Source organism: Capra hircus, assembly GCF_001704415.2.
Source record: "Capra hircus breed San Clemente chromosome X unlocalized genomic scaffold, ASM170441v1, whole genome shotgun sequence".
Classification (NCBI taxonomy): domain Eukaryota; kingdom Metazoa; phylum Chordata; class Mammalia; order Artiodactyla; family Bovidae; genus Capra; species Capra hircus.
The window spans coordinates 36,503,781-36,529,098 of NW_017189517.1; the positions used below are offsets into that span (position 1 = coordinate 36,503,781).

The 25,318-nt window shown below is 36.8% G+C and overlaps 1 protein-coding gene across 1 annotated transcript in view; it reads left to right on the plus strand.

Annotated features, from left to right (window-relative positions):
- The window catches only part of MORC4 (MORC family CW-type zinc finger 4), a 61,278-nt gene that overhangs the window by 11,248 nt on the left and 24,712 nt on the right, over window positions 1-25,318 (plus strand). Inside the window, 7 exon segments of the mRNA XM_018044262.1 lie at window positions 1,486-1,703; window positions 2,481-2,628; window positions 5,008-5,140; window positions 5,456-5,584; window positions 8,671-8,790; window positions 10,196-10,296; window positions 22,427-22,525. Of these exon segments, the coding sequence (XP_017899751.1) occupies window positions 1,486-1,703; window positions 2,481-2,628; window positions 5,008-5,140; window positions 5,456-5,584; window positions 8,671-8,790; window positions 10,196-10,296; window positions 22,427-22,525 (948 nt within the window).

Below are 25,318 nucleotides of genomic sequence, written 5' to 3' on the forward strand. Positions count from 1 at the left end.
AAGGAAGTTCTACCCTAGAAATTAACCTTTTTATGCGATTGGATTTATTTGCTGGATACACAAAAGTCTTTTAAAGTGTCTCATCTCAAGGGACACAATGGTATCCTGTAACACTTGAAAATTAAAAAGTGATCCTCCTTCCTTAGCGAGTAAACACAAACCCCCACCTCCAGGAAGTAGAAATCAGGTGTATGTATGTGTGTGACTCAGTTGTGTCCAACTGTGACCCCATGGACTGTAGCCATCCAGGCTCCTCTGTCCATGGAGTTCTTCAGACAAGAATAGTGGAGTGGGTGGCCATTCCTTTCTCCAGGGGATCCTCCCAACTCAGGGACTGTACTTCAACCCAATTAAAAGAGTTAGAGCCAAGGCCAAGCTGCTCAGCCATGGCAGGTAGAGCATCTATTTTATTGATGTTGGAAAAACATCTGTTCTGTAATATATGAAATCCTTCCTTACACTGTAAACCATGAGGGCAAGAATTATGTCTCTTATTATTAACAGTTGTATCTCCACTGCTTAGCATGATGCACAGCACATAGTAGGTACTCAGTAAATATTTATGGAATGGATGGTAGTATACAATATTAAAAACTTAGTCCATCTAGAGAGAACTCATCCTTAAAAAATTAGTTTTATTTGTCATGAAAGAAGATACATGAAGGTAATACTTATTTTCTAGCTTTCCTTGTCTTTAATTTTTGTTTGGTTTGGTCATTTTGTTGTGTATTTGAATGGAAATAGAAGAAAGGGGAAGAATCTAGCTCCTAGATTAAGCTGATCCTAAGGGGCTGCAGAGATTGTTGAGGTGGCTTTGTGAAAGGCCCTTAGTAAAATGAGAGACTTTATACTGCAGCTGTTTGCTGATATTCAGAGGCAGAACTACCTGTTTTCATCCCTTGGCCACATTCCAATGAAATGTCCCAGCAGATGGAGCAGAGGGTAAGAATTGGAAGTGTTATCCTTTGAGTGAATAGTTGAAATTTGCAAGATACATAACCTCTGACTTTCCAGTTTCTAGAGAGTGATATAACCAGGTTAGGGATGCCTACTCTCTGCCTCATACCTCTGACTAGCGTCAGTATCTGGTACTCTTGTTACCCTCTGTCAGGTGTACTCTGAGACAACTACCGTGCTCATCTTCCCCTAACTTTTCTATTAGCAAACAGAGCTCTTTTATCTAAACAAGAAAGGCAGCTGCGCCATAGCCTCTGTTAGTGAAAAGAGGCTACCTTTACCTTTATAATATGTGACTCTAATGCAGTGGAAGTGTTTATGTACACACAAACCACACAGGAAAATCAGTGCCATTACCCCATGGTTATTTCCTATGTTTTCACTTAATAGTTTTGCCCAGAAATACCAAAAGGAAGAACTTTTTATAAGTGTTCTTCATTTGTAAGCCAAACATTCGGCCTACCTTTCTTAGGATGCTCTTTTGCCTTTCTGATTTCTTCTGATTTCTTTTTTCTTGTATAATTGCAGCTTTGGCTTTACAGATAAAGTCATAAAGAAGAGCCAGTGTCCCATCGGAGTTTTTGGTAATGGTTTCAAGTCAGGCTCCATGCGGCTAGGAAAGGATGCTCTTGTCTTCACCAAGAACGGGGGCACTCTCACTGTTGGACTCCTATCACAGACGTATCTGGAATGTGTCCAGGCCCAAGCAGTTATTGTACCAATTGTTCCATTCAACCAGCAGAACAATATCCTTTCTGGAAATGGGAAATGCTAGTTAAAAATTAGTCTAACCTGACAATTTTGATAGAAACCTCTTTCTTTAGGTCAAATCCAGCTATCAAAAGTTTTCATATTTAAAGAGGTATTCAGATGTCTTAAAGTTAACTAGAATTTCACCCTATTAAACATTGTTAAAATAAATGGATCATTGGAAGAAACTGAGAAATGTTTTTGTTATTTGCAGTTTTCATTGTTACATGATTTGATCTATATACTATCTCCACCCCCCACCACTCCTATGGTACAGTTCCCTGGGGCCTTCTCTCTTTTTTCCCCATAAAAGTAGTTATATTTATGTCACCCTCCTAGAAACATACTGTTCATTAGCTTATCTGACAGCTGAATAGCTCATTTTACTATTAACTGGGCAAGCTATTATTTTTGTTAGATACCAGCTTGTCTTTAGGCAGACAGTATAGCAATAAAGTTTGAACTCATTGCTTCCAAAGAGTCTAAAAATTCAGACTTTGATCTGTTTCTTAAGTATAGGACTGTCTTAATTTACATGAAATTTTTGAAGCAGTATTCTGCAAGGGTAACTGATTCTGATTTTGGTATTTGTCTCTATAATCTTTCTGCATTCCGCCCCCCCCTCCCCGCTTACCTTTCTTCTGAAGCAGTAATGTCCATGCTTTATATTTTTATGTTTATATTTTGTCTAAACATGCAACTCAAAAGGCAGATATTCCTGTGATAGCATCCTCTGAAGATGATAATTTTTCTTTGACTATACTTGGTTTTACAAAAAATGATTATTACTGAGGATTCCTTGCCTAGCCTAGAAGCCATCTTGAACTATTCAATTTTCAACAGTGAAAATGACCTGCTGTCCCAGTTTGATGCCATCCCAGGCAAAAAAGGCACTCGTGTTCTCATTTGGAACATCCGCAGGTATAGTATCCAAGAGTGATAGATTCTAATAAACAGAAGCAATACAATGAAGCATATTTTAATAAACCTCTTCTATAGAGAAGCAGAGTAGATAAATTTTGATACATGTTTGTATCTCATTGCATACTTTTCCTTAACTTTCTTAGAACCACAGCTCTGTTTGAGACAGTGGTAAAGTGTGCCGCTTAATAATGCAAAGACCTGTATACATATTCTGAAGCTGTTACCATCAAGATAGTTCAATATTATTCTAAAATCTTCCAAATCCATTATAAATATCTATTGTATATTCACAGACACTGTTTAAAGATAGGTCAGTGATAGGTATTTCACCTATTTGACAGTGAAAATGAAGTATAAGGAAGAAAATTTAGGGTAACAAAGCACAACACAATCTTAAAATAATAAGGATATGTGTATTTGTGCTTTCAGAGTAGTTGGATCAGAAATAGAAAAATCTTTGAAGCAGATAAATTTGAACTATAATGAAGTTGACTTCAGGTCATATATTTAGAGCTAATAAAGCTACCTAGAAATAGTTTAGGATATGTCATTTGTCTCACCTCATCATGTTAAATGAAATAGTGTCCATTGAAACCAAAAAATCTTTAATATAAAATAGAAGTGCTACTCTTATGTTTAATAGAACACAGTATCAGATATATTCATTCTTCTTTTTCTCCATAGGTCAGGTATTTTGCCTCATTTCTTAGTTGGGTAAAACTTAGTTAAAAAACTGTGGTGGTCCATATAATTTATTTATTTATTTTAATTTAAATTTATTTATTTTAATTGGAGGCTAATTACTTTACAATATTGTATTGGTTTTGCCATACATCAACATGAATCTGCCACAGGTACACATGTGTATATTAAAAAAAAGAAAGTACTTTGAATTAAAAAGAAAAAAAAAAGTAAGGTAATTTACATCTTCCTGTGTCCTACTAGGAAAACCTCAAGTAATATAATTTATATTATAAAGGATCATTTTCATGAAGTATTCCCAGTGATTTAAACACATTCTCAGCAGACTTTTCTCTTTGTATATTGTTTCTCAGTTATATGGTACTAGGTGTTACATAAATAAGATTCCGTGGTCAAATAACTTTGGGAAAAGCTGGCTTAAACAGAGCTTACCACATAACTTTATTATAGCACTTCTGAGAGGCTTTAATATGTTAATGTTATTTCAACATACAGTGAAAATATTTAAGAGAGCAATATAGTGTGCAGTTTCCAAATTTAAAAAACTGTCTCTCCAGACCTCTTTTCCTTGGACAGTGAATGGTGAGGGCCGTGGGGGACAGGAATCTCCTCAGAGTACATTTGTTAGAGTGGGATGGGTAGCAGGAATCAGGATTATCCTGGAAAATATAGAATATACTGTTATAATGACCTGAGCTTTATACAGGATACATATGATAGTGGCTCTGGTTCAGCCCTGAAAAAGGAGCTACATTTTCAACACAGCAACTCTGAGCCTCTGGAGCCTGAAGTATGAAGAAGGTGTCCCTAAAGCTAGAGTTGGCTCTGGAAATCAGAAACTGTCTCTCTAATTTTATTTGATTATATAGACTTTATATCTTTATTTCATATTTAAGAGTATCTTGGGGGACTGCCATTACACAGAACAAATTTGGGGGACCGTTATTCTGATATATGTTTTTTCTCTGTAATCCATCATTTGTTTGGAGTTTTTTCCAGTAACAAAGATGAGTTTTGCCTTTTTTCTTCTGGCGGTTGTTAGTGATGTATCCCAGGGTCTAGGAATAGACCATATTTAAGTGACCTGAAGGGATTATGAGAAGAAATATCCTTAGGAAAGGAATATGAGTACTATTATATTTAAATGACAATTGTATAAATGATCTCCTAGAAGACTAATAAGGATATGTTGTTTCTATCACAGTCTTTTTTTTCTTCTAAGAAATAGAATTAGATCTGGGGAAATCTTATTAGTCCTTACACTATTACTGAAGTTAGAAAGAGTAGATTTTGATTCATCTGTTTATTCATTTGGGGGAAATTTTGTTGAATGACCTACCTAACAATTCTATATTAAGCTCCTGCCTCAAGGATAGCTGATGTATCCATTTGATTTATCAGATCACAGACATCCCCACGTTTGTTTTTTTCTTTCCTTTGCTACTTAGTATAACACCTCTATGAAACATATCAGAATTGTTTAGACTGGAAATACCCTTAAATATTGTGTGATCTTCAAAACAAGTAACACATAGTTCCTTTGAACTGGTAGTCAGGGAAAGAAATAGGTATCTGAGTTTTGGCTCATGTTGTTTCTTTTCTCTTGGGTTCCTAGTGCATTTTTGTCCTTTGGAGCCAGTTTTTGTTAGATTGGTACTTCTCTCTTTTACCCAGAAATAAAGATGGAAAGTCTGAGTTGGACTTTGATACAGATCAGTATGATATCCTGGTAACAGATTTTGGCACAGATGAAAAAGAGACTGGTGGCGTTTCCTCTGAGCTGCCAGAAACAGAGTACTCATTACGGGTGAGTAAGAGTGGTTTTTCTTCAACAGTGAGAGGTAAGATGTCCTGTAACATGAAAATATTACAGAACAAAATCTCACTTTAGTTATATAAAGATGACAACGTTTTAACCCTATACTCGGATTCCTTTTCACCGTCAAACAGTGTAGCTAATATAGTCAGCAGTACTTAGTATGGTACTTGACGTAGAATAACAAAGTATACAAACTGAGCCAAATCTTTGCCCAGATGAGATCTCAGATGCTAGCAGCGTTTTATGGGGATGTCAGTAGAATTGGCAATATTGTGTAATAACTTTGCCTTCACTGTTCCATAGGCATTTTGTGGCATTCTATACATGAAGCCACGGATGAAAATTTTTCTGCGTCAGAAGAAGGTGACTACCCAGATGATTGCCAAGAGCCTGGCCAACGTAGGATATGATATATATAAACCTACCTTCACAGTATCCTTTCAACTACGTGAAACTGACCTCTTTGTGTCAGGATTAGATTTCCAAGTTGGCACAGAAAAACAGAACTCTTTCCTTTTTCTATTAAAAAATGTGTGTTATAGGACAAACCCTATTTTACTGTATCCTAAGGAGGTATTTATAAAACCAACCTATGCACCAGTTTTATCAGAGATCACCTGGAAATTATTAAAATAATACAGCATCCTGAGTCTTTAGAGATTCTGGTTCAATAGATTCTGAAATCTCTTTTTTTTTAAATAAGAAATATTTTTTAATTTAAAAATCCTCCACAGATTATAATGAGTAACCAAGTTTGAGAATCTCTACTATAAGGAATGATCCACATTGTTGGGTTTGTACAGGAATTTTATTACATATTATTTGATATGCAAAATGTTGACTTAAATTTGTTGCAAAATGTTAACTTAAATTTGTTAATCTTTTGAATAGGCTATGAGTTTTGCTGTAAGAAGTCCAGACTTATGTTGATAGAAGTTAGGAGATGGGAAACCTAGGGTGAGAGTAATCTTCAACAGATTTGACATGGATTTCCTTGTACTTCTCATAATTGCAGCCATTCAGAGAAGTTAATTTGGAGAAGGCAATGGCACCCCACTCCAGTACTCTTGCCTGGAAAATCCCATGGGTGGAGGAGCCTGGTTGGCTGCAGTCCATGGGGTCGCTAAGAGTTGGACACAACTGAGCGAATTCACTTTCACGTTTTAACTTTCATGCATTGGAGAAGGAAATGGCAACCCACTCCAGTGTTCTTGCCTGGAGAATCCCAGGGACGGGGGAGCCTGGTGGGCTGCCGTCTCTGGGGTCACACAGAGTCAGACACGACTGAAGCGACTTTGCAGCAGCAGCAGAGAAATTAATTACTCACTTTCACTTCTGCCCCCTGATTGCCCTGGGAATGGATTTCAGACACTTGAGGAATCTTAAGGCAAACTATGGAAATTAGGTCCATCTTTGTTTATGAATTTGGGGGCCAAACAAGTGTTTGAAAGGATGAGAATTCATAAGTACTTTTGAAGAATTGCTCATGTCATTTACTTTCTAGTAATAAGCTCAGCTCTTGGCCCAAGAAACCTGTTCACACACTGTTTACTTTATCAGAGGCATTATCTAGCTTACTTTGTCTTTCTTCCCTTGACCAAAAATGAGAAAATGCTGTTCCCTTTTAAAATAGCCATATGGTTGTTACTTATAAGCAGATTGATTTTCTCCTTTTGGAGAACACAATCCTTGTCTACTATGAAAGTTAAAAAAAAAAAAAAAAACCCACACCCAGCTTAACAAAGCCAGAGCTAACATCATTAGCATATGTAGGTAAATTAGTTATAATATCACTGTATGGAGCTGGGATCTTAGTGCCTTAAGTTTAACAGAGCCAGTCTAAAGAAGTGCTTTTCAACTACTGTTTCAGGATATACTATATTTCTGCCTTCAGCTTCTTTCTCTTATGGGTTTCTATCAGGATACTTCTAAGCATTCATTCTGTATATACCTCAGCTCTTCTCAGCCTCCCTTCCCATTAAACTAGTTACCTTCCCCTGTTAGAATTTGGGCTAAATGAATTCACTACAGCTATGAGTAAAATGTAATTTCTAATAAAATTTCTCCAAAGGTCACTGAGGGAAAAGATACTGATGCTAACTTATTTATTTCTCAGTTATCAAAGCCTTCTTCTCCCCTCTTGTCCTTTCCCCTCATAATAATTTGGGAACCTTCTACTCCAGTGTACTCCCACATCATAATTTAGAGTTTAAAAGTGTATAACGGAAACAATTTGACAGTCTTTATCTTTAAAGTGTTAATTTTGTGGTGTAGAATTTTGGTTTTTTGTTTGGGGCAGTTTTGCCCTGTTTCATTTTTGCATTGGAATGGGGTCTTACTTGTGGTTTGAATTGGGCTTCTGGAGACCAGAACATGGGATGTTGTGAGCCAAATATTACTGTGTTATGTATCACTTATGTTATGTCTTCATATCATACCTGGTCCATTTATCACATGGATTTGATGCAAGTAGCTTGTTACTTAGAGATGATAATGAAGATCAGTTTTTGCAAAAGTAACAAAAATTTTAACTCATTTAGACATGAAGATTTTTTTAGTATTTGTTTTAATGAAAACCTCAGGTTCTTTCTCTCCCTTTTATCTTTCTCACTCCCTTACCTTGATTTTTAAATCAAATATGACTTGCTAAAAATTCATAATTATTCATGTTTATATATAATTAGTTCTCTTTGTTGTATTTATTCAAGCTTGTTAGCTTCTTCCCATGAAATAGATTACAACAGGATTAGTGTGCATTGGTGGTATAGTGGTGAGCATAGCTGCCTTCCAGCAGAATTACTGTCCTTTACTTTTTTTTTTTTTAATTTTTTATTTTTTTTTTAAATTTTAAAATCTTTAATTACTTTTGAAAGTGATTTTGTTCCTTATGCTTTTGCTTTCATTGTGTTTTGTATGATTAGCTGGACATACCTAATTGCTTATAATTGTGTTGTGCCATGTATTTATCTAGTAGTAAATTAGGCAGTTAGCAAAGGTTAGGTAATGTTTTATGTTTTATGAATGTTTAGATCACTGATGATACTTTGATATATTTTCTTATAGTCTTTTTATGCATATATTTATAGTACATATTTTTCAGTGATACTTACTATATTCTGAACATTTCCTAATATTCCCAAATATTTTTCAAGGGCATAATTTTAAGAACTGTGTAACAGACTATGTGGCTACACTAACATTTATTTAGTCATTCCCTTATTGTCAAACATATAAATTATTTGTTTTTTAAGCCATTATAAATCATTGATAAATCTCTATAACTCATAAACCTTTATGGTCTTCTCTCACTATTTCTGTAGTATAAATTCCTGAAATAGAATTACTTGGTCAAAGGTTAAGAATATTTTTAAAGCTGTTGATACAGATTTTTAAAATGCTTTGTGAAGTTTGTATCAGTTCATATACACTGGTGGTTGATGTTTATTTGCTATAATATAATGCAAAATTTTGTGTGCTAAAGCCTCTGGTGTTTGTCTCCTTAATGATTTTCTTCTCAGAATAAGCAGGTGAAAATAACTTTTGGGTTCTCTTGCAAGAATAATAACCAGTTTGGAGTAATGATGTATCATAACAACCGCCTCATAAAGTCTTTTGAGAAGGTGGGGTGCCAGGTGAAGGTGAGTAGTTAATGTTTCTTTGTCATAGAAGGCTGAAAAGAGTAGGAAGAAGATTTAAGTTTTGCAAAAGTGATAAACTAATGAATAGCTTTTTACTGCCATCTTGAGATGGTTGCTAAATCTGATCCTGGAATTCTGTGTTATCAGTGAGCTGTCTTATGTTCAGAAGCTCTTTCTACTTACCATTCTTCATAAATGTTAACCCGGGAGCTTTACTGAATGCATTTTTTAGGTCACTGTTAATAAGAGGTAGAATGAGAGCAACAGCAAATCTGCCACGTGTATAAGTTTACTAACGTTTGAGGTAGCGCTTTCCATTTTCTTATGGAGACAGTAAGGCAAAGTGGAAGATGCATAAAATTTAGTGTTTGATGACCAGGATTTGAGTCCCAGCTTTTCCAACTAAAAGCCATGTAACCTTGGCTACATTGTTTAATTTCTCTGCGGCTCAATTTTCTTGCCTGTAAAATGGAAACAACAATAGTAGTTTTACTTGCTCTACCTACCTTAGAGTTTACAGGGTTGAGAGATTTAAATGGAATAAATCATGCAAAAGTGCTTTATAACTGAAGTATAGAAATATTACCATCATCTTCAAGTTTTAATGACAGCTTAAAGTGGTAATATCCACAAGTATCCCATTCATCCCTATTTTATAGATAAGATTGCTAAAGCACAAAGGATGATAAGCTGCTTTATGTTACACAGTAGGACAAAGTTTTACATATGACCCAGGAGAGCTAGTTTGCAGCCTGTATTTCTTTTTATTGTTGTATCATCTTTATACAACTTGTTTGTGTGCCAGTCTAATTACACTTTGACTCAGTTCCTTCCATTAAAGAATACAAAAATGATTTTAAGTCCAAAAATCTTTTGTATCAACTTGTAATTAATCACTACAGGTGTGACTCTTTCACAGTTGTTTGGTGGCCTTACATATATAAACATTGTTTTATTTTAATAGAGTGTGATGATTACATAGCATCCTTAATTTTTTTCAGATGGAGTTTGGTTTTAGTTCCTTAGACCAGGAGTATATAACCTTAATTTTTTTTCTTAGTATTGTCATTCTTTGTTCAAGTGAAATCTTATGGCAATCCCTTAATATAAAACATATGAAAGTGCCTTGAGGTAGCATAGGTGAAGTAGAGTTTTCCTGGAAAATCCTAGGGAATCTATGGATCACAGTTTGAAAATCTCTGCCCTAAAATTTGGCAGAGATTCCAATTCATTGTAATACTTGCAGTCTATTGGAGTAAATTCCCAGTGTTTCTCTAGATATTACTGGCCTTTCCCTGCCCGTGAATGTTATATAACCTTTCTGTTATTGTTTGGAATCAAAAGGAAGTGCCTCTAGGCAGTCAACATTAATGTAAGTGTTGAAATTACTATTTTTTCTTCTAAGCCAACTCATGGAGAAGGTGTGGGAGTAATTGGAGTCATTGAGTGCAATTTCTTAAAACCGGCCTACAATAAACAAGACTTTGAATACACCAAGGAGTACCGGTGAGTCACTCCCAACCTGAGGTGTTTCTCAGGTTTGTTCAGATATGATTCTATTCTCTGAAAACTCTCAAATCATCTCTTAAAGCCAGCCAGATAAGTTAACTGAGAATTCCTTCAAATCTATTTTCTAAGATTATAAATAAAATGATTTGATTTTTAAATTAAACCTCACTGATTCATGATGTATGGAGCCCAATTGAAATAAACTTTAAAAATTATGGAAAGAGCATAGGGGTTATTTAGTAAAATACTTATGGTGAAACAATTTTTAAAAACTTCTTATTTTATATTGGAAAATAGCTGATTAACAAAAAATGTGATAATTTTAGGTGAACAGGAAAGGGACTCAGCCATACATATACATGTATCCATTCTCCCCCAAACCCCGCTCACATCCAGGCTGCCACATAACACTGAGCAGAGTTCCATGGGCTATACAGTAGTTCCTTGTTGGTCATCCATTTTAAATATAGCAGTGTGTACATGCCCATCTCAAACTCCGCAACATATCTCTTCCTCCTATCCTTCCCCCCAGCAGCCATAAATCTGTGAGTCTGTTTCTGTTTTGTAAGTTCATTTGTATCATTTCTTTTTAGATTCCACATATAAAGGGTATCATATGATATTTCTTTTCTGTCTGACTTCACTCAGTATGACACTCTCTAGGTCCAACCATGTTGCTGCAAATAGCATTATATATTTCATTCATTTATTTTTAGGAGACAAAGGAGTTGTTAAAGCCAGAGTATAATAGTTTGTTTTAAAACTTGTAGGGAGGGCTAGATCATACATTCTTCTTTCATCAAGTATTATGAGATATCCCCTCTGCCATTACGGACATAAGAATGAAAGTTAACAATCCTAGATGCCTATGAACAAATGGGATGAGATATATGTAAATGCTGTGTGTGTGTTAAGTCACACACACAGCATTTAGTCATGTCCGGCTCTTTGTGACCCCATGGGCTGTAGCCCGCCAGGTTTCTCTGTCCATGGGATTTTCCAGGCAAGAATCCTGGAGTGGGTTGCCATTTCCTCCTCCAGGGGATCGTCCCAACCCAGGGATTGAACCAGCATCTTTTAGTTCTCTTGCATGGGCAGGTGGGTTCTTTACCACTGGCACCACCTGGGAAGCCCCTATATGTAAATAAGAAAGTTAAATACCTATAAAATAATTGTATTAATGAGGGTTGTATGCCAAATGGGAAGCAGCTTTAAATAAAGCCTAAAGGAGTCAAGGAAGGCTTTACAAACCGGAATACATTTGAGCTGAAACTTCAAGGAAAAATTGGAGTTTGCTAGGTGAACAAAGCCAGGGGAGGGCATTCTAAGCAGAGGAAAGTATGTGAAAGGGCAAAGGGTGTTCTGGGAGTATGGAGAAAGGAGGCGTGAGGACTTTTGGTGTTGTTTTCCTTGAAATCTCAGTAGCAAATCTTTTGTTAGAGTAGGGGGAAAGTAATTCCCCAAATCCTTTTTTGTTTTGTGTCCAAAACTATAATACAATTAGTTAAAGGTTGTGCCTTAATTTATACGAAACCATAAGAATTTTAGGTTTAATATTTGACAGACTGATAACTATTTGGATGACAACCTCAGATTAATTTCAGGGTAATTGGTTCTTGGTCCCTAGGGCTAGTCAGTGATTATGATAACTGCCTGCCCTTAGTTTAAAATAGTCTTTTAAACATGAGTCTGACCCATAATGGAGATCTTTGATTAGGACTTGACTCACAAGAATGAGAGTTTAGGAATGACATCAGTTTGGCAAAAGTCCAGAGCCGAGTCATTCTATTTCTCTTGAGTGAAAGGAGTAGTGAATTTCTGGTGATTAACCAAATAGTTGAGATTTGTGAAATCCAAATGTTAGATACTAAAACTATGTAACATCCTCTTATGCCATCTCTGCCACCCCTGCATCTACCTTTTAAATTTTAGAGGTATTAGACCCTTGGTTTGTGATGTTTCATTTCAGTATGATGAGTTTTAGGTGATGGCAGGGGAATCCAAATGGAGGTATTCCATACAAAGTAGGTTTATTCAGTTAAATATATGGGCTTAAGTAGCTAAATATCTGCTGCACATTTTATGAAAAACAGAAAACTAGTATACTATCCTGCATACGGAGTCATCTGAGGGTGAGAAATTTGTGTAACTCACCCCAATTCTGACATCATTTCCCTTTTCACTCTGTTTTATATTCACTGAAAAATGTGTTTTGTTAATATATGAGGGAATTTGAGAGGGTCATTAGAGAAGATTGTCTGCCATCACAAAGTCATCCTAAGAGTATTTATTATAGATCTCAAAAGTGCTAAAAGAGGTTTCAGCCATCACACTGCTGGAATGTCTACAAATAAATCACTTGTAATATCACTTTTAATAGTTGTGGGTATCAAATTTCAGCTGCAACTACCAGAGCTCAGGCTCACAACATTTTTAGAGTGAATTTCAGCTTAAGAAACGCAAACAACACATACGAACTGAGCACCTCACTGGTACATGGCACAGTGGCTAGGTTTTGTGGAATTTTCCAGAGATATTTGAGACACAGTTGCTGTCTTTGAGGAGCTCACAGTCTAATTGTAATGACAGATTGTCACCAACATGAAACAGAGCAATAAACTGTTTGATCATTTGGAACTAAGTGGTATGGTACAGGAAACGTTTGCTGATAGAACAGATAGGGAAGGTTTTAAGTAAACAGTGTGACTTAAGATTTGCCTTAAAGATACAGGGTTTAGAAAAGGGAGGGAGGGGAATTCCAGGATGAAATTATAGCAGGAGCTAAATAAGGCAATGACAGAAATTCAGAATGGGAAGAATATGGGGAGTTGGGGATAAGGGGATGTAACTAGAGTGAAGGGGAATAGAGTCAGATGGATAACATAGGGCCCTATCCTAAAGCAGAGATTGGCAAATCTTTCTGTGAAGGGCCAGGAAGTAAATAGTTTTAGCTTTATAGGCAGTGTGGTCTCTGTCACTACTACTCAGTTGTGCTGTAGTATGAAAGTACTCAATTCTGCTGTAGTATGAACGCAGCCACAGACATAAGTAAAGGAATGAACATGTCTGTGTTCAGTACAGTTTTGTTTACAAAAACAGGCAGCAGCCTGGATTTGGCCCACAGATTGTAGTTTATTGACCCCTTCCCTAAAGCCGCACTTCCCAAACTGTGTGCCAAGCTGCACGTAATGAAGTCACAGGGGAGCCACAGGATATTTAAAATTTTTGAGGGAAGTACAGTGGTACTTGACTCTTGCCTATAAGCAGTAGAAATTGTTTTCAGTTACTGTCGTAACAAATTACCACAAACTTAGTGCCTTAAGACAACACTGATTTATTGGCTTAGAGTTCTGTAGGTTAGAAGTCCATCTCAGATCTCACTGGGCTAAAATCAAGGTGTTTGCAAAGCTGCATTTATTTCTAGAGGCTCTAGGGGCGAATCTATTTTGTTGGCTTTTCAAGCTTTTAGAGTCTGCCAGCATTCCTTGGCCCATGGTCCTCTTCCTCCATCCATATTCAAAGCCATCAATGATGGGTCAGGTCCTCATATCGTATCACTCTGATGACCTTGCTTCTGTCATCACATCTCATTTGATTCTGACTCTTCTGCCTCACTCTTCTGCTTTTAAGGACCCTTATGACTGTGTTGGTAATTCAAGATAATCTCCCTGTCTTAAGGTCAGCTGATGAGTAACCTTAATGCCACCTGCAACTTGATTTCCCCCTTGACATGTAACCTGATATATTCACAGGTTTCAGGGATTAGGACATAGACATCTTTGGAGGACCATTATTCTGTTACAACAATCTGCTCTCTGGTGTCCTAAGATCCACTTACATCACACATGCAAAATACATCTATCCCATCCCAGCATCCCCCAAACTCTCAACTCTTAGAGCAACTTAGTCTAAGTTTTTAATGTCCTCAACTCACAATTCCCAAATCTCATCTAAATCAAGTATGAATGATACTGAGTCTGATGCATCTTGGGGTAAAATTCCTCTCCATCTGCAGGTGTGTGTCTTTTTAAATTTTTTTTGTATTTTGCTTCCAAAATGCAATGGTGGGACAGGCATAGGATACCAGTTATAGATGTTCCAGTTTAAACAGGGAGAAAGTTTGACAGAAAAAGGAATCCAGGCAAGCTAACTTCATTAAATTTCAAGGCCTAGAATTACTCTTCTGGGGCTTTCAGCTGCACCCTTTGGATTTAAGGCTCTATTCTGTCCTCATGGCTCCACCCTCAGACTCGACTTTCCTTTTTCTTGAAGGATAGCATGTATTTATGTGTGTTTCCCAGGAGGCTCAGTGATGAAGAATCCACCTGCCAATGCAGGAGACATGGATTCGATCCCTGGGTTGGGAAGGTTCCCTGGAGGAGGAAATGGCAACCCACTCCAGTATTCTTGCCTGGAAAATCCCCATGGACAGAGGGGCCTGGTGGGCTATAGTCCATGGGGTCACAAAAGAGTTGGATGCAACTGAACACAAACGCACACACAAGCGTGTATTTGTAGCTGAGTAGTTTCATCTTGTTTCAACTTGTTTCTTGACTGTAGAGTTTTGGGGGGTCCAACAACCTTCTTTCACACTCTCTCTGTCCCTTTCAGGCCAATCTAGCAGGGTTTTTTTTTAGTTAATTTATTTATTTTAATTGGAGGCTAATTACTTTATGATGTTGTAGTGGTTTTTGCCATACATTGACATGAATGTCTTAGTATTAATGTACCATTCTCAAGAACCTTGTGGGTCTCAGGTATATATCATGGATACTGATTCAGACAAGAGATTCTTGACAGATCTTTCTTAGATAGTCCTATTTCTATTCTTCTGCTGAGATGGTGGTGGAGATCTAATTCATATGTTCAGTCTTTTCAGAGAACTTTTTGTATGACTGAGTACGTTGACCTTTTGATCTTCCTAAGATATTAACAAAAGGTTGTCCAGCCCCTGCCTTGGATTTACATTTTAGCATCTTTTGCAATCTGAATAAGCTGAGACTTTCCAAAATCATCAAGTCCTGGTTCCTTTTTTATTGAACAGTTCTTCCCTCAGTTTCTTTCTTTCTTCTCACATTTTATGTAAGCAAGCAGCCACTAGACCACACTTTTAGCACCTTGCTTGAAAATCTCAACTAAATGTCCAGTTTTGTCATTTAGGAGTTCTGCTTCCCACCTTGTATTGGATCCAATTCTGCTAAGCTTTCTGCCACTACATAACAAGGAATACCTTCCCTCAAGTTTTCTAATAACATGTTGCTAATTTCCTTCTGAACCTTTAACCAGCGACAATTTTAACATCCATAATTTTACTAAAAATCTGTTCCCAGTGACTTAGATATACTCTGAGGAAGTTTGTATTTTTTTCTACCATGATCTGCACGTCTGAGCGCCCCACTAGTGGGGTGTTTAACATCCATATTTCTACAGTCTATTCAAGGCAATCCAGGCAATTTGTGTAATGTTCTTCAAATTCTTCCAGCCTCTGCCCCACTGCCCAATTCCAAACCACTTCCACATTTTTAGGTATTTGTTATGCTAATACCACACTTCTAGGTATAAAAATATTTAATTACTTTTGATTACATCATATCTTTGTGAATCTGAATTTTTTGTGATAACTGTGATGAAAAGCAAGCAATACACAAAAAATTCAGTGTTGAGTAAGAAATTAGGGATGTTGTGTCCAATTTGATTCCAAGGTTTGAACAACTGTTCGATATCCAACAGGCATACCCATTCCATTATAAGTAACTGTGGCTATTTAAGATTGAAATAGAAATATTTTAATATATATATTTTCAGATGGACGCTACATTTTAGTCCATACTTGTTGTTTGTACATAACTGTTTAATAGTAAATGGAACTAGTACATATTTCTTTAGACCTAAGGGTGCCATGAAAAACTTGAGACAGTACAGTACCATGAACCGAGACAGTTTGAGAGCTTCTGTCTTAGAGGGACGTTGGCTAGAGTAGTTGATACTTTAGGCAGTGAGAATTCATGGTTTATTCTTGAATAGAGGGGTGACTTGAAATAATTCTGTCTTAAGAATAAAATACTTATGTACTGCTCTATGTCTTATAAAGTGTTTTACATGAATTGTATCAATTGATAAACCTGGAAACAGGGTGCAGGGTAGGTTAAAAAGAATTATATACTATTTGAGTAATCTAGATGTGAAGTGAAGGTCTGAAATAAGACAGCTGTGAAAAAGGAAATATATGACAGATACTATGAAAAAAAGATTTAAAAATTTGGTGATATATTAATAATGGGATAAGGAAAATAAAGGAGATTCAAAGGTCACTTTAAAGTCTCAAATTTAGTAGATATTGGCAGATAGAATAATGAGATTGGGAAAAAGAACAATTTCGTGTAATGGCAATGGTTAGATCGTAGGGGATTAAGACAGGAGTATGAAGAGAAGATAGTGGATATAGACTGCATATACCAGGATTGGGGAAGTGAAAGGAAAGAGGTTAATAGAACAGTGGAATCAAACCAGGTTTTTGCAAGAAGGAATGGAGTGTCAAAATTCATGATAATGGTGTTTTGATTGAGGTGGTATTAATATTTACATGACTGTGTGCATTTGTTAAAACTTATAGAACTACACATTAAAAAGATACATTTTACTCTATGTAAATTTCACCTCAGTATTTTTTGCCCAAGTACATGAGAACAGAGGTTTATTTTTATTTGTTTGATTGAGATATAATTCATGTACCATAAATGTCACCATTTAAAAATGACTACTTTGTTGGTTTTGGTATTTTCACAAAGTATGTGGACTGTATAGCCCACCAGGCTCCTCCATCCATGGGATTCTCCAGGCAAGAACACTGGAGTGGGTTGCCATTTCCTTCTCCAGGGGATCTTCCCTGACCAGGGATCAAACCCAGGTCACCCACGTCGAAGGGAGACGCTTTGCCATCTGAGCCACCGGGGAGGTCTGTACAACCATCTCCACTATCAAATTCTAAAGCATTTTCATCATCTCAAAAAGAAACATCTTGTCCATTAGCAGTCACTCCTCATTTCCCCTCCTCTTCAACCCCTAATGACCACATAATCTATTTCCTTTTTTTCCTTTTTTTAATTGTGGTAAAATACACATAACATTACCATCTTAACCATTTTTAAGTGTGCATTTTGGCGTTTTTAAGTACATTCATATTGTTATGCAACCATCACCAGAAGGAAAGTTACATGGCTCAAAATAGCCTGGAGTTAAAAGTCCCCTCTGGGTCCTTCCCACCATTCTATGCAAAACAAAGAACTATCTCACCGGAAGGAAAAAAAATGGACATTAAGGTTGATTACGTCCATCTCCCAGCCGGTCTAGCCTCTGGCTGATCTCCAGAATTCCCTGCCCCAGCCATTTAAGAGATAACTACTCCAAACAACCTTGGAGAAGAACAGGCCCCTGTAAGACAGTAGATTTCCACATATGTGCCTATATATACTTACTCAGTTCTTGGGTTAGTGCAGCAGCTCACCAATCTGACTGCTGCCCCTTCTGGCCTCGTTAAAGATGATCTGTTCCTGTAAGGTGCTGGTCTCATTCTTTTTCCGAACCTCGCCTTCTCTAACTCCCTTACCGTACAACCACCATCATCTGCAGAACTATTTTCATCTAGCAAAACTGAAATTCTGTACCTATTAAACAATAAACCATTCTGCTTTCTGTCTCTATGAATTTGACTATGCTAAGTACCTCATGTAAGTGGAATCACATAGTATTTCTCATTTTGTGACTTATTTCACTTAATGTCTTCAAGTTGCATCTATGTTGTACATATGTCAGAATTTTACTTTTTTAAGGCTGAGTTTCCTTTTTTAATATTCTTTTGTTTGTATGTACTATAGTTTGCTTATCCATTCATTTATCACTGGACATAGGTTGCTTCAGTGTTTTAGCTCTTATGATTTATAGTCTATTTTGTCTGATACTTATATTAAATAGCTACCCTTACTCTCTTTTGGTTATTATTTACAGGGAATATCCTTTTCTATCCTTTCATTTTCACTGTGTGTCTTTGTATGTAAAATTAGTCTCACATAGACAGCATATATTTTGGCCTTTTTGTTAAAACCCATTTTACCCATCTCTCTGTCTTTTGATGGAGAGTTTAATCCATTTACATTTTTTTCTTTTTTTAAATTTTATTTTTACTTTATTTTACTTTACAATACTGCATTGGCTCTGCCACACATCAACATGAATCCACCACGGGTGTATACGAGCTCCCAATCCTGAATCCCCCTCCCACCTCCCACCCCACACCATCTCTCTGGATCATCCCCATGCACCAGCCCCAAGCATCCTGTATCCTGTATCGAACCTAGACTGGCACTTCGTTTCTTACATGATAGTATACATGTTTCAATGCCATTCTCCCAAATCATCCCACCCTCTCCCTCTCCCTCAGAGTCCAAAAGTCCGTTCTATACATCTGTGTCTCTTTTGCTGTCTCGCATACAGGGTTATCGTTACCATCTTTCTAAATTCCATATATATGTGTCAGTATACTATATTGGTGTTTGTCTTTCTGGCTTACTTCACTCTGTATAATCGGCTCCAGTTTCATCCATCTCATTAGAACTGATTCAAACGTATTCTTTTTAATGGCTGAGTAATACTCTATTGTGTATATGTACCACAGCTTTCTTATCCATTAATCTGCTGATGGACATCTAGGTTGCTTACATGTCCTGGCTATTATAAACAGTGCTGCAGTGAACACTGGGGTACATGTGTCTCTTTCAATTCTGGTTTCCTCGGTGTGTATGCCCAGCAGTGGAATTGCTGGGTCATAAGGCAGTTCTATTTGCGATTTTTTAAGGAATCTCCACACTGTTCTCCATAGTGGCTACGATAGTTTGCATTCCCACCAACAGTGTAAGAGGGTTCCCTTTTCTCCACATTCTCTAATCCATTTACATTTAAAGTAATTACCGATAAGAAAGGATGTCTGTCATTTTGCTGTTTGTTTTCTATACATCTTATATTTTGTCCTTCATTTCCTATATTACTGTCACCTTTTATGTTGATTTTTTTGTAGTGAAACATTTGATTTCTTCTCATTTCCTTTTATGTATATTTATAGCTATTTTCTTTGGGGTTACCATGGGGTTACATGATGCTTTGAGCAGAAGCAGCAAACAGAGATCAGAGCACAGATCCCCAATATTTGGAGGGAGAGGTCCTTTTTGCCTATCCTAGTTCCTGTAAGCTACTCTTGAAATGTGTGCATAGCCATCTGCCATGGAGCTGGGGTAAGAGATGGGTAACTACTACTGAGCTAAGAGCTGAGATTTCCCAATTTGTCATCCAAGCATTCCCCTGAAAATTACAAGCATTCAATAGACTCCAGAATTCCAAATGGTTACATTAGACAGGTTCTGCCAGTGTAAATGTTGTCTTTATGGGAAGGCAGATTCCTGCCTCCTACTCCACCAGCTTTCCAGAATCCCATGGGATCTTTTTTACTTATTTAACTATTTTTTAATTTTGACCATGCTTGGTCTTCATTGCTGCGTGGGTCTTCTCTAGTTGCAGTGAGCAGGGGCTACACTTCATTTGCCATTGCAGTGTGCAGGCTTCTCATTGCAGTGGCTTCTGTTGTTGTGGAGCAAAGGCTCTAGGCATGTGGGCTTCAGTAGTTGCAGCATATGGGCTCAGTAGTTGTGGTGCATGGGCTTAGTTGCTCCTCTGCATGTGGGATCTTCCCAGACCAGGGATCGAACTGGTGTCCTCTGCATTGACAGGCGGATTCTTAACCACTAGACCACCAAGGAAGCCCCTGTAATCTTTTTTAAAAAGTAGATTTTACATAAAACTTTAATAGAAAGCAAGAAATAATTCTTCATCTGTGACTTCAGGAAAGAATATAAACATAGAGTTTGGTACGCTGGTAGTTCACAGTGGGGAATAAGAGTTTATAAGAAAGTTCATTTAATCTTCTCTGTGTAGTCAGAATCTAATATGAGCAAGGTGGAGTTAAGGAAGAATTCCTCTTAAGGAAAGGTCTACAAAATCTTTGGGGAGTTATCTGGGGAGTCAAGAGATTTTTTTAAAAATACTAAATTTGTGATATTTCAAGTATGTATGCACAGCTATACATTAAATTGTAATCCTGAATTGTAGAATTAAACAGAAATTAGTCACTAGAAATTGCCAGTTTTTCAAAGTAAAATTCAGATTTTCTACACATCATACTGTTTTACCCTGGGTCTGCTGTTGTTCATTTAAGAAGAGAGATAAAGGAGAAAGGGCAAGAGCCATAATTGGGGCATAGCCTCTACTAACAGCTGTGTCGTAGAAGGTTGAAGGGGACTTTGTTACCTATTGCTGCTGTAACTGCTGTGATCAGCATTTGGATAAAGAAGAACTATATAGACATGTTTTAAGTTACTGTTTGATTGATTTGTAATAGGTAGGGTACAGTATGTGATCCTCTGACTTTGAACTTGGTCCTGAATTGTTTACGTGTAGTGATCTGACAGTTGAATAACTCCCCAAATACTTATCTGCAGTGTAGTCTTCTGTCGTTGTCTCTAATGTCATTTCCCCTCACTGTGATTCTAAAATGTGGAGAACACAGTATTTTTTAGGACTTGTAACCTCAGATATGCAGATAACACCACCCTATGGCAGGAAGTGAGGAAGAACTAAAGAGCCTCTTGATGAAAGTGAAAGAGGAGAGTGAAAAAGGTGGCTTAAAACTCAACATTCAGAAAACTAAGATCATGGCATCTGTTCCCATCACTTCATGGCAAATAGATGGGGAAACAATGGAAACACTGAGACTTTATTTTCGGGGGCTCCAAAATCACTGCAAATGGTGAGTGCAGCCGTGAAATCAAAAGACGCTTGCTCCTTGGAAGAAAAGCTAAGACCAACCTAGATAGCATATTAAAAAGAATACATTTGAATCAGTTCTGATGAGATGGATGAAACTGGAGCCGATTATACAGAGTGAAGTAAGTCAGAAAGAAAAACACCAATACAGTACACTAACACATATATATATGGAATTTAGAAAGATGGCAATGATGACCCTGTATGCAAGACTGCAAAAAAGACACAGATGTGTATAGTGGACTTTTGGACTCAGAGGGAGAGGGAGAGGGTGGGAAGATTTGGGAGAATGGCGTTGAAACATGTATACTATCATGTAAGAATCGAATTGCCAGTCTATGTCCAATGCAGGATATAGCATGCTTGGGGCTGGTGCACGGGGATGACCCAGAGATATGTAATGGGGAGGGAGGTGGGGGGGGGGGTTCATGTTTGGGAACGCAGGTACACCCGTGGTGGATTCATGTCAATGTATGGCAAAACCAATACAATATTGTAAAGTAAAATAAAGTAAAAATAAAAATTAAAAAAAAAAAAAGCAGAGACATTACTTTGCCAGCAAAGGTCCATCTAGTCAAAGCTACGGTTTTCCCAGTAGTCATGTGTAGCTGTGAGAGTTGGACTATAAAGAAAGCTGAGCTCTGAAGAATTGATGCTTTTGAACTGTGGTGTTGGAGAAGACTCTTGAGAGTCCCGTGGACTGCAAGGAGATGCAATCACTCCATCCTAAAGGATATCAGTCCTGAATATTCATTGGAAGCACTGATGCTGAAGCTGAAACTCCAATACTTTGGCCACCTGCTTCAAAGAAGTGATTCATTGAAAAAGAACCTGATGGTGTGAAAGATTGAAGGTGGGAGGAAAAGGGAATGACAGAGGATGAGATGGTTGGATGGCATCACTGACTCAATGGACATGAGTTTGAGCAAGCTCCAGGAGTTGGTGATGGACAGGGAAGCCTGGTGTGCTGCAGTCCATGGGGTTGCAAAGAGTCGGACATGACTGACCAACTGAACTGAACTGAACTGACCATCTTATCTTTTCAACCAAAGTGACTATTCAACATTATGAACTTTGTCATTTTGACACATAATTTACAAAGGCAGTAGATTCCCATCCTAGCTGCTTGAAGTATAGATGTTCAAACCTATGCTGAATATTCTAAATGGCTGGGTTCCGTTAAGTGGGAGCATCTTAGAGATTACAAAATTATTCAACAAATTCTTAACATTGACATGCTTCTTTCTTTTTCTTTCAGGTTGACAATAAATGCCCTTGCCCAGAAGCTCAATGCTTATTGGAAGGAAAAGACCTCCCAAGAGAATTTGGAGACCTCGGCCATAGTCAGGCCAATACCGTGAGTAGTAAATTTAGAATATAAAAGTATCAGGGGTAACATCTCTAGGGCAAATGGAAGGAATAGGAAAAGATGATGCTTTTCACATAAGGAAGTTTAGTTAACTAAAAGCAGGAAATCACAGGTACTAATTTCATCATTCTCTAAACCTCTTCATTTCTGGTTTAACACTTGTATGGTTTGGATCATAAATATGATGAGTTTAGTATTATCAGTTTATCCTGTCGTCAGTGTAATATAATGGAAGATGATGATCATTTGAATCAGCTACTCCTTGGTTGAAAATTTAGATCTACTTCTTTTTTTTAATTTTACTATATATTATCTAATGTATTACAATTGTTTTCAGGTCATAAGATCTATAAATGTTATGAGTATTACTTTAAAACCTAAATATATGAATGTTGTATTCTCTATTTCCAAATAATTAGGCAAAAATCATGAAATTAAATCATGGGTAAAAGTCTATTAGTTTTGGTTTGTTTTTAGATTTTATTGAAGTATAATTGATTTACAATGTTATATCAATTTCTTCTATACAGCAAAGTGACAGAGTTATACATATGTATATTCTTTTTCATATTCTTTTCTATTATGGTTGAAACAGGATATTGAATATAGTTCCCTGTGCTATACAGTAGGACCTTGTTATTTATCCATCCTATGTATAATAGTTTGCCTCTGCTAATCCCAAACTCTCATTCCTTTCCTCCCCTACCCCACCCCTATGCCCCACCCCACCCCCCCACTTGGCAACCACAAGTCTGTTCTCTATTAAATCTGATTCTTAATAGTTGAATGAGCTTAGGTAAGTAAGTCACTTCATCTCTGAGTATATTAACTCATTATTGACCAGAGATGTATTAATATGTGTTATTACCTGAATGTTATATTTTTAATTTTTTTTTATTTAAAAACAAGTCTTTTTTTAGCCCTTAAATATGACACTATAGAAATATTTAATGCTATGAAAAGGTGGGAAAAGCTGATTATAAACACTACACAAATGTGATTCGCTTTCACAGAATTACTCAATATCTTGTAATTACCTAAAATGGAAAAGAATCTGAAACATATATCTAAATACATATGAATCTGAATATATATCGATCTTCTTTTTAGGAGTATATAGGGAGAGAAATGATCCTTTCTTTGCAAGTTTGGTAGCAGCATTTTGGCACAAGTCTTTGGTAGTCATGAGGATGGTAAGGGTGATGAGAGGTGGATATGTACATCTTTGCTTACCCTTCAGGTTTTCCTATAATTATTGATCTAGTCTATCTCCTTTGTTTCTCTTTTTTTTTTTATTGTAGTATTGTTTCAGATAGTACTGTGTTAAATGGTACATTTAACTCTTTTCTTTTTCTATTTTACTTTACAATACTGTATTGGTTCACTTCATCTTTTTATTTTACTTTACAATACTGTATTGGTTTACTTCATCTCTCTGCATATATTAACTCATTATTGAACAGAGACATATTAATATGTCTTATTACCCGAATGTTATATTTTTAAATTTTTTAATTGGAGGAAAATTAGTTTATGTTTGACTGGAGACATATCAGTATTCACTTACATAACAAATCACCAGCCACAGGTGTTAATTTCTGCAAAAATACCCAGCCAATAATGTGTTAAGTTAGATCATCTAACCTTTTTAGCACAGTACCTGGCATATAGTAGGCATTCAGAAATATTAGCAAACTTCCCTTCTTTTTATTCTAATGAACATTGTTGGAACCATATCAAGAAATTTGAGAATAGAAATAGAGAACCCAACGTATCAGGAAAAAATGTAGAATTTACTGAATCTAAGACACAAAATCACATACAGAATGGTGGATCAGGATGAAATGCTTCAGGAGGCCAGGAAAGAAGCGTAATACAGAGGGCAGAATGTGTGACAATATGTACACAGTCAATTATACCATCAAAACAAAGATTAGAGTGTTGAAAGTTCATTTGGGGAAAGGCACTGTGTTTCTTTTAAATGGAAATCATCAAATGTTTGATATAAAATTTTGTTTTCCCAGGTTTGATGCATGAGACAGGGTGCTCTGGGCTGGTGCACTGGGATGACCCTGAGGGGTGGGATGGGGAGGGAGGAGGGAGGGGGGTTCAGGATGGGGAACACGTGTACACCCATGGCTGATTCATGTTGATGTGTGGCAAAACCAGTACAACATTGTAAAGTAATTAGCCTCAAATTAAAATGAATAAATTTATATTTAAAAAAATAAAAATGAAGATCTCTATTCCTGTCCAACATCCATGGTTTTCAAAGAAATGCAAATTAAGATGAGATATCTCTTTTTTGCCTTTTAAATAACCGATTAATGCAATGGCACAGATGTTCATATATTGCTGGTGTGTGTGTATATATGTTATACAGCCTTTTCTGGAAGTTTAATGGTGATTATTTAGTACTTACCTGTCAGACACTGGTTTAAGTTCTTTGCATGTATATTTAACCATCACAACAATCCTGTGAGATAGGCAGATGATATTGTTACTTCATTACAAATGTAGACACTTATACACTGAGAGCTTAAGTAACTTGTTCAAAATTAGATAAATACACAGGGGTAGATCGTTTTCAGATATAGGCAGTCTGGCCCCCTAACCCACGTTCTTAACCACAACAGTCTTCTGTAAGGATGCAATGAGAAAAATATAGCATAGCCCCTTCAGCTGCCTATTTAGGCTTGCGCACAAAAAGCCTCTTCTGTCTGCCTGGGTTGGAGGATCTACCATGGTCTGCATGTAACCTGAGGTAGAGAATTACTGTCT